At 49.8% G+C, this 10,794-nt stretch overlaps 1 protein-coding gene across 1 annotated transcript; it reads right to left on the reverse strand.

Annotated features, from left to right (window-relative positions):
• Positions 1 to 8,039: 8,039 nt before the first annotated feature.
• On the reverse strand, positions 8,040 to 9,633 carry LOC146805260 (uncharacterized). The gene is made up of 2 exons (XM_085620664.1): positions 9,201 to 9,633; positions 8,040 to 8,892 (listed from the first exon to the last, which is right to left on the reverse strand). The coding sequence occupies exons 1-2, from the start codon at positions 9,631 to 9,633 to the stop codon at positions 8,078 to 8,080; spliced, it is 1,248 nt and encodes a 415-aa protein (XP_085476790.1). The 3' UTR covers positions 8,040 to 8,077.
• Between the last annotated feature and the right edge of the window lie 1,161 nt (positions 9,634 to 10,794).

Raw genomic sequence — 10,794 nt, forward strand, 5'->3', positions numbered from 1 at the left:
CGTCCGATACCTACTGCCGGACATGTGTGTCTTGCCAAGCCAGTGGGAAAACAGGGGTGAAGCTGAAAGCTCCCCTGGAACCACTTCCTGTCGTTAGCACCCCCTTTGAAAGGGTGGGCATCGACATTGTGGGTCCATTAGATCCGCCAACTACAGCTGGTCACAGGTTTATCCTGGTTCTGGTGGATCATGCCACACGGTACCCAGAGGCAATACCTCTGAGGACCATAACAGCACCTGTTGTGGCAAGGGCCCTGATGGGAATCTTTACCCGAGTGGGTTTTCCCAAGGAAGTTGTGTCCGACAGGGGGACCAACTTCATGTCAGCGTATATGCGGGCAATGTGGAAGGAGTGTGGAGTGACATACCGGTTCACCACTCCTTACCACCCCCAGACAAATGGTCTGGTGGAAAGGTTTAACAAAACCTTGAAGGGCATGATCAGAAGTCTGCCTGAAAGCCTGCGGAGGAAATGGGACGTCCTCCTACCCTGTTTACTTTTTTCCTACAGGGAAGTGCCACAGAAGGGAGTGGGCTTCAGCCCCTTCGAGCTTCTGTATGGGCACCCTGTACGTGGACCTCTCAACCTGGTGAGAGACGGATGGGAAAGAACTCCCAGAAAGCTTCCCCAGGATGTGGTGAGCTACATGCTGGCCTTCCGGAGCCAAATGGCTAAGTTGTGGAAGCAAGCTTCTGACAACTTGGAAGCCAGCCAAGCAGTAATGAAGGCGTGGTATGACCACAACGCTCACCCGGTGGAGTTGGAGCCTGGCCAGAAGGTGTGGGTGATCGAACCAGGAGAGCTTAGTGCCCTCCAGGATCGCTGGTCAGGACCCTTTGAGGTGTTGGAGAAGAAGGGTAAGGCTACCTACTTGGTGGACCTGAAGACCCCTCGTCAGCCCCTGCGGGTGCTGCATGCCAACCGCCTCAAACCCCACCACGAGAGGCCCGAAGTCATCTTGATGATGGTGACTGACGGAGGAGAGGACGTGGAAAGCGAGCCTCTCCCTGATCTGTTTGCGTCTCAAGAAAAGGATGGGTCGGTGGAGGGAGTGGTTCTCTCCCCATCTCTAACTCCTGAACAGCAGGAGGACTGTCGCCAGGTCCTGGGGCAGTACTCTTCGTTGTTCTCCCTTGTCCCGGGTAGGACTCACCTGTGCGTCCATGACGTGGACACAGGAGACAGCCCACCTGTGAAGTCCAAGATCTACCGGATGTCAGACAAGGTGAAGGCCAGCATTCATAGTGAGGTCACTAAGATGCTGGAGCTAGGAGTGATTGAACCTTCTAGCAGCCCCTGGTCCAGTCCGGTGGTGTTAGTACCAAAAGCTGCACCACCGGGTGCCCAACCAGAACTGAGGTTCTGTGTGGACTACCGGGGACTGAATTCAGTGACAAAAACTGATGCTCATCCGATCCCTAGGGCGGATGAATTGATTGACCGGCTGGGAGCTGCCCAATATCTAAGTACCTTTGACCTTACCTCTGGGTACTGGCAGATCTCTTTGACTGATGGAGCAAGGGAAAGGTCAGCCTTCTCCACGCCCAATGGCCACTACCAGTTCTGTGTGATGCCCTTTGGGCTCAAGAACGCACCTGCCACGTTTCAGCGCCTGGTAAACCAGATCCTCACCGGAATGGAGAGTTTCTCTGCTGCTTATCTGGATGACATAGCCGTCTTCAGTAACAGCTGGGAGGATCACTTGCGTCACCTGCAAGCTGTTCTCCAGGCCCTGAGACAAGCTGGATTGACGATCAAGGCCAGCAAGTGCCAGATCGGGCAGGGGTCGGTAGTGTACCTTGGACACTTGGTGGGTAGGGGAACGGTGCAACCCCTCCAGGCGAAGATCGAGGCCATCATGGCCTGGGAACCCCCCAAGACACAGACTGAGGTCCGAGCATTTTTGGGCCTCACGGGATACTATCGCCGCTTCGTGAAGGGGTACGGTACCATCGTAGCCCCTCTCACGGAGCTCACGTCCAAGAAACAACCTCGACGGGTAGTCTGGACGGAGGCTTGTCAGCAAGCCTTTGAGAGATTGAAGAAAGCCATGTGCGAGGCCCCGGTCTTAAGGGCCCCAGACTTTTCCAAGAAGTTCATTGTCCAGACAGATGCATCAGAACATGGCATTGGGGCAGTGTTATCGCAACTCAACGAAGAGGGTCTGGATCAACCCGTGGTCTTCCTATCCCGGAGACTACTTCCCAGGGAACAGAAGTGGAGTGCAATAGAGCGTGAAGCCTTTGCAGTGGTATGGGCTCTGAAGAAGTTGCGGCCATACCTGTTTGGCTCGCACTTCCTAGTTCAGACCGACCACCGACCCCTTCGTTGGCTGATGCAAATGAAGGGGGAGAATCCCAAGTTGTTGAGGTGGTCTATTTCCCTACAGGGGATGGACTTTCAGGTGGAACATCGGCCTGGAGTGGACCACGCCAATGCAGACGGTCTCTCAAGGTATTTCCGCCTTAGTGATGAGAACTCCCAAGGGGTTGGGTAGCTCTCCCCACTTTCAGCTGGGGGGGACGCGTGTTAGACCTGTCAGCCCTTTGGGTGGTCCCTCCTCATCATTATTTATTTTGTCCCACTTTTGCCTCAAACCCTGTTTGAATTTTTCCTTTTTGGGAACCACCAGACTTTTTCGTGTTGCTACAGATTCAGGGAGCCATTTTAGCTACCCCTGAAACTTCTGTCTGAGGGCCTGGAGCACAAAATGGTGGCCACCTGTGACATCACCAGCATCCACTGGAACCTACCAGCACCTTCCAGAACATTCCAGGAGATTCCAGAACTCTGTGACAGTTGGAGACCGTTTAGAATGTTGGGAGGATAAGAGAGGCAGTTGGCAGTTGGAGCTGGCAGTTGGCACCTGACTGGTGAAGAGAGAGGAGCACAACAGTGAAGGAGGAAGGAGTGAAGCAGCAGGGGTGGAAACTTGTGCCTGGAGTGGGGTCCATAAACCCACCCTTGATACTTGTCCCTACTGATGGATCCCAGCCTATAGCCCTGTGTGGGAAGAAGAGAGAAGAAACTTATCCTAAGGACCTGGACAGCAGGAACAGGCCTTAGAACCAAGAAAACAGCAAGATTCTGACCTGAGAACTGGTTTCCCTGGAGTCCGGCGTCGAGTAGCCTGAAGACCTGGAGCCCGAGGTGGAGAAGCGGCGCTGACTGAAGTAGCAGACGTCGTACCCGGAGCCGCCTGAGGTCGTGAGAGGGCGCCGACGGAGGTCGTGAGGAATACCAGAGGTCGAGGAGGAAGTGAACCGAGGTCGAGCGAGCGGCGTCATCGGAGGAGTGAAGTCCGCCCTCCGGAGTCGTCGGAGACCGAGGTAGAGGAGCACCGGAGGTCGGGAGTGAGGATCGCACTCCGGAGTCGCCCGGAGCCTGTGAGGAGGAGCACCGGAGGTCGGGGGTGAGGATCGCACCCCGGAGTCGCCGGAAGTCGACATCGAGGCCAGGCCGGCCGACGTCATCGGAGCCGAGAGCGCCATCGGACCGGAGCCGCCCGAAGTCGACATCGTGAAGAGACTGCCCGACGCCGTCGAATCGGAGGTCGAGATCGAACCGAGGCCACCGACATCGGACCGGAACCGCCTACCGGCGTCGTCAAAGAACTGACATTGTGCCGAGGCCGCCGAGACCGAACCGGAACCGCCTCACGGCGTCGACACGACTCCAGCGGCGTCGGAACATCAGAAAAAGGGCAGTAAGTGGAGTAGAGGGCGCCTAAGGCCCTGTGGAGACCTGAGAGACTGCTCTAAGGGGCTAGGGAGGTGCTGAAACCAACCTGACTGTGCAAGGGGTGAACTGGGACTAACCTAGAGAGGTTGTGTGGAGAGAGAAAGCCAGGGCACTGGTATTCCCCCCTTTGATCTACCTCAGATTAGGCCTCAGCCTTGTCCCAGCCAGGGAGTAGCCCCCCTCAAGCCTTCCACAACCCTACAAGCTGTGCCTGGGCCCTATCAGCCCTTAAGAATTGAAGTGTCATCTGATTATATGAGGGTTGCGGTATACTTTTAATTATTTATTGGGGATACTGTATTTATTGAGTTTTTACCTATTTATTGCTGCACTATATTTATAGGTCCACAGGACTTGATGGTGTACAATATTTATTGGTACAGTATTTATTGCCTCAAAGTATTTAATTGTCTGTATATATTGCACTTGTATTTATGCCCTGTTATTTATGATCACCCCTATTTATTTCATCAAACAGCCAGTATTTATTTGACCTGCACTATTTAAATTTGTATATTGTGATTGTCTTATTTATTTTTCCAATCAGCAACTAAGAGAAAAAAGATAAAGAAAGAATATTTTCATAATTTTTACGGTGTAGAGTCGTTTTTGGAACGGATGCACGCATGGTTATTGTATGGGTATATTGTATGCTTAGCACTGCGCCTGTTTCCTGACCACTCGAGCCAAGCTACCACAGTGTGTTCGGGGAGTCCACCACCACCCTGCGGAGTGGGAGTGGGCGTTTCCAACAGGCTGCATGAGAGGAGGTCAGGGAGAGATTCACTCTCTGTCTCCTGATCCTCATCAGTCACCATCAGCATGGTGATGTCAGCCCTATCATGGAAAAGCGTAAGGCAGTTCACATGAATCACCGTTTTGGGTGTTCTGCGTGTGCCCAGGTCAACCAAGTAGGTGACCTCACTTTTCTTTTCTAAGATGGGGTAAGGGCCACTCCATCTGTCCTGGAAAGCCCTTGGTGCCACTGGCTTCAAAACCCACACCTTTTGCCCTTGTTGAAATTCAACCAGTGCAGCTTTCTGGCCATACCAGCGCTTCTGAAGCTCCTGGCTGTCCTCAAGATTCTTGGATGCTTTTTCCATGTACTCAGCCATTCTAGACCTTAGGCCAAGCACATAGTCCACAATATCTTGTTTGGGTTTTTGGAGAGGCTTCTCCCAACCCTCACAGTGGTCCCCTCACAGGATGGCCAAACAGAAGTTCAAAGGGGGAAAATCCTACTCCCTTCTGTGGCACCTCTCTGTAAACAAAAAGCAAGCATGGTAAGAGGCATTCCCATCTCCATTTGAGTTTATACAATCATAAACTTACTACTTTTGGTATTCACAGAAGGCATTTAGTAGTAGTAAAGTTAGGAGTCCTAACTTTACTACTACTAAATGCCTTCTGTGAATACCAAAAGTAGTATGTTTAGGAATTTATCCCAGTTTAGTAGTAGTAAAGTTAGGAGTCCTAACTTTACTACTACTAAATGCCTTCTGTGAATACCAAAAGTAGTAAGTTTAGGATTTTATCCCAGTTTAGCAGTAGTAAAGTTAGGAAACCTAACTTTACTACTACTAAATGCCTTCTGTGAATACAAAAAGTAGTACGCTTAGGATTTTATCTCAGATTAGTTCCGTGAATCGGCCCGAGTGTTTTAACTGAGTAGTCTACGCAGTCAATCCAGGATTGGTTTTGGGTTTTGTGAGCCTCCCCGAATCTAATGCTATATTCCTCAGTTGTGAGTCCAAATCCCTCAATGAGATTGCTCTTCATGAGGTCATAAGACCCAGCATCTGCTCCAGAAAGGGTCAGGAGTCTGTCTCTGCAGTTATCAGAGAACAGTTCCCAAAGAGTGCCCCCCAGTGTGACTTCTTCACTTTTCTCATTTCACAGGCCCTCTCAAAGGCTGTGAACCATTGTGTGATATCATCACTCTCTCCATATTTAGGGAAAGTCCCTTTGGGGATTTTTTGATCATAAGATTGCTCTTTTTCCTTAATAAGTACATTTCTGCCACCATTGATGGGTGCTAGGCCAATCTTTGCTCTCTCTCTCTCTAGATCCAGTCTTTTGGTCAACCTTGATAGCAGGTTGTCCTCTTCACTGAGGCTGTCCTCAATGTCCTCAGTAGTACCTGATACACCTGTTTGGCTTCTAGGTACTAGGGGTTTACTCTTGGAGTCAGGGGCACTTGGCCCTTTTCTGCCTATGAAGTGTGGGGGGGTGGTTTGGATGGCATCCTCATCCCCTCCATCCTCTTCCTCATCTGATTGGTCTTCACCATTTTCAGATGGGTGGTACTTAGTATACCGAGCCAACAAACCCTGGCACTTTTGTTTGGTGGGATGGGACCCCATGGTTATTTTATTAATTTTACATAGGGACCTTACCTCCTTGAAAGACAAGTGACGGTAAGGGGTGAGGTCAAGCTCCTCAACCTGATCCTCTATGTCATTGTGGTTATCGTCACTAACAGCTGGGTTCTTGTTAAGAGAAAAAGTTTAAAAGGTTTCAAACCCCTCTTATCCCTAGCCAGAGTGACATTTTATTTTTCTAAAATTCGAAAGGGACTTAACCAAGGCCCTAACAAGACTTTTAGGGGCATATGTATGAAAGCAAAAATTAGTCGCAAACGCTGCGAATCGCAAAAAACAGCGTTTGCGACTGATTTTTCGCTATTTCATATGTATGACACACTTCCAAACTGAAAAATAAGAAATCGCTAAATTAGCGATTTCTTAGGCTGCGAAACAAGAAAACTGCGAATTTCCTAGCGAATACCTAATTTGCGATTCCTTAGCGTTGCGAATATCGCTAACAAGAAATCGCTAGCTAAGAAATCGCAAACACATGTATGAAAAAATCGCAAATTGCGATTTCACGAAATTCGCTAATTAAGAAATCGCTATTAACACCAATTGCTTGCAGGTGGTAAACTGGTGCAAGGTACAAAAACCAGCCCACAATGCAACAAACACACCCACAATGGCTGCAATGTACGTGATAGCCAGGAGGCTGCGTATTCGGGCCCTTGCACACAGGAGAATGAGACAGGAACGTATCTTCAGGCTGCGCATCACCCTGTTACAGAACACTGACGAGGAGATCTATGACAAGTACAGACTGCACCCACAGACCATAATGGACCTGATTGAGGAGCTGAAACCCCACTTGGAGCACCCTACTCGCAGGACACAAACAATTCCCACACATGTGCAGGTCCTGTGCTCCCTGCACCTCCTCGCGTCAGGGAGTTTTCAACGGGTCATAGCGGAGGTTGGTGGTGTGTCACAGAGTGCACTTTCGCGCTTCTTCCATGCCTTCCTAGATGCAATGCTACTGAGGCTCCCACATCACATTTACTTCCCCACCACCCAACAGGCATTACAACAAACGATACTGGACTTCTACCAGATTGCACGTTTCCCCCACGTCATCGGCTGCATTGACGGGACCCATGTGGCCATCACACCCCCAGCAGAAACTGAATATGTCTACAGGAATCGGAAATGCTACCATTCCCTCAACATACAGATTGTGTGCAACGCTAAGTATCACATCACCGACATCGTAGCCAAATACCCCGGCAGTACACATGACTCCTTCATCTTCCGACACAGCGGAATACACAGACGTCTGAGTGCTGGAGAGTTTGGGGAGGGGTACCTGCTCGGTAAATACATTGCACACATCAATACATCCACTACATCAGTTGAGGGGGGGGACATTGAGTCACCTATTGTGTTTTTTACCATGCAGGTGACAGTGCCTATGCAGTGCGCGACTTCATCCTGACCCCATACCTGGATCCTGCAAATGCAAGTGAGAGGAGCTACAACAGGGCACACAGATCTACACGCTGTGTAATTGAGCGAACCTTCGGAATCCTGAAGAGCCGCTTCCGGTGCCTGCATAAGAGTGAAGGCGCACTGCAATACAGCCCTGAGACCTGCTGTAAAATCGTGTCAAGCTGTGCAATGCTACATAACATGGCAATGAGGAAAGGCACCACAATTGATGTGACCGATACAGACACTTCGGATGACGAGCGCCCTGCTCCCCCTGCCAGACCAGCACCAGGAGTTGGGGCAGCTGCTGGACGCCAGAGACGGACTGAGATCACACAAAACTACTTTTAGGTGAGTATGGAGGAAATGAGACGACAAAGCCTGATGATGTGTCAAGTGTTTAATCACACTTCACATGCAAGAAATAGTAATTGTCCCCAGCACATGTTGTACACACAGTGCAGAGAAGGCACAACAAATAGGGCAAACAGCCTTTTGCGGGTTAATGCACCCGTGTTGCAGTCAGTGTCCCCGCAGATGATCACCTCCGTCGGTGACGTCCAGGGTGGTTGACCCCCATGGTGCGCCCTTGGCCTGCTACCTGTCTGCCACTGCGGCGTCTTTCACCTGGCAAGGTTGGAGTGATGCTGCTGCGACTCGATGTGTCCTCACTCTCAGCAGAGGCCATTAGTGCGCTGCCACCTGCATTGGCTGTCTGCAGCTGTTCCACAGCAGTGGTCACCTGCGCCAGCCCTCGCGCTATGTCCTGGCAGCAATGTGCCATGTCCACCTGCATGGTTACGCTTCTGCGTGTGAGTGCGCTGGTGGTAGTGCAGAGGCGGTTGACTGCCTTGGTATAATTGTGTAGCCGTGCATTGGCACGTCGTCCAGCCCTGTCATTGGCAGCTTGGGTGTCCCTCAAAGTGGCACAGAGCTCTCGTATTGCCGCTACCATGTTGCGATTGTCCTGATGTAGGCGGCCTAGCTGGCGATTCATTGACCGCATTGCCTTGCTTTGCAGGCGCTGTTCCTGCAACATGCACTGTTCCAAGCCGGAGAACACGGTGCCTTCTCCTTCTGTTGCAGTGCTGCTCCTGGGCCTTGACCTGGAAATGGCCTGTTCCCTTTGCCTTGGTGTTGGTGCGTCATGACGGGGCATGTCTGTCACACCCTGACTCCCCTCTCTCCTGTCGGTGTCATCGCCTGTTGCTGGGACTTCATCCTCAAATGGAGGCAGTGGGGGCACATGTGCGCGCTTCCTGCGCTGAATTGGCTGCTGCTCTGTCTCATCGCTGGAGTCCGCAGGGTCTGCAGGCTCCTCTCCCTCAGCGCTGTCTTCTTGTGGCATGGCGTGTGCTGTGGATGTAAAGGGGACTATATGAGTTTGTGTTACTGTCTGCATGTGGCACTCAATAAAGTTACAAATCTTTGACGGCTAATCTCTGACACATTTCTATTCAATGATCCCCAAAACACATATGTTGCATTTACTTGTGATGGTGTCATGGACACACAGTCAGACACAGTACTACGAGTACCATGATGCATTGCTGGGTGTGCTGTAAGACCTGGGCTGGATTGGCATGTTGGGAGTTAACTATGCGCATTTGGGGGAGTGTGCAAGGGATGGGGAGGAGTGCAGGGTGATTTGGCATGCATCTTACCTTGTCTGCTGGATGAGGGGTCGGAGCTGTCGATTGCAGCCACACCACCAACGCTCTCAGGCAGGAGGGTTGACTCCACAAGCTCCTCATGGGGGGTTGGCTGCTCTGCAGTGGATGGTCCTCCTCCAGTCTGACTGGCATCCTTGAGTCTGGCTGCCACCCTCTCCTTGGACCTCTGGCGCATATCATACCACCGCTTGCGCAGCTCCTCGATGGTGCGTGTGGTGACTCCAACAGCATTCACCTTGCTCTGTATTTCCAGCCAGATTTTCCTCTTCCTGGCCTCTGGGACTTTGAGTGCCTTCTTCCCAAACAGGAGCTCATGGCTGCAGACCATCTCCTCAATGAGGACCTCCTGCTCCTTTTCTGAAAACTTGTGTTTTCTCTTTCTTTTTTCTGCATCTTTGCCCTGCTGGTTTTGTTTGGGATCCATTGCTGGTTGCTGTCTCCAGGAAAGCCTCCTCACACTCCACAAGCAGCCTCTGGGTGTGGCTCAGGTGAGCAGGTGCAGGCAATCACTACAGTTTCCTGTTTGTGATGTCATCAGCCTGCACCAGGCTTGCAGATTCCCGTTTTTGCGATTTCTTATTTAGCGAATTTCGCTATTAAGAAATCGCAATACGGGATTCTGCGAATTATTTGCGATATTTAAGGAATCGCAAATGATTAGCGATTTATTTTATACATCCCGTTTAGCGATTCTGATTTTGCGAATCGCAAATTCTCGCAATTTGAGATTCGCTAAAGGGGAGTTTGATACATATGCCCCTTAGTAATTTTGCAAAAATGGCAAATTGAAAAATCTGAATTCTAAAGACTATTTAAGAGTTCTGTTGTGTGATGAGGTGGTAACCAAGTTAGTCCACCAAATGCAAAGTTGTATATCCCACTGCGGATCCACCAATGTAGAACGCTGGCTCTGTATATACTATTCCAAAGTGAGGTATAGTGTGCACAGAGTCCAGTAGAACCCAAAAGATAGTCAGAGCTAAAGTAGATAGCACCTCACTCTCTATTTGTGGTAGTGTGGTAGAGCAGTAAGGCTTTATCAGAGGACAGTATTAAGCATTTGTTGTACCCACTCAGTTAGCAAATTAATTCACACACTCAAAGACTGAACTTCAGAACAATTCTTTTTGTATAAAATATTTATTTTATATTCCAGAACCAAGCAAGCCTGGCACAGGTAAGCAATAAATACTTTACAGTAGTAATGCAGTTGTAACACAGTTTGGATTGCAATTGTATATGCACTTTGTTTTGGTTACAGTATTGTTACTGAAAACGCAATGCATTGGAAATACAAATAAATACTTTGCATTGGCTTTTTATTAAAATGACCAGTACATTACTTTGCAGATTACTTTTCTTACACAGTACAGTATACCTGGACACTGCACTGGGATATCTCCTGTAAACGGTTGAGTAAAAGCGTTTTTGTTATTTAGTACAATTTTAAAAAGATTTCTTAGGTTTTCCAACTCCACACTTGGAAACTTTTAATAGAAAAACATTCAATGTTATCCTATGGAGGAAAATAGTGCTATCGGTTAGCAGTTAAGTACTTTGTTGTGGGAGTTGGTATTCTGGGGTT

This window comes from Triturus cristatus, chromosome 8 (assembly GCF_964204655.1).
Source record: "Triturus cristatus chromosome 8, aTriCri1.1, whole genome shotgun sequence".
In the NCBI taxonomy this organism is placed as follows: domain Eukaryota; kingdom Metazoa; phylum Chordata; class Amphibia; order Caudata; family Salamandridae; genus Triturus; species Triturus cristatus.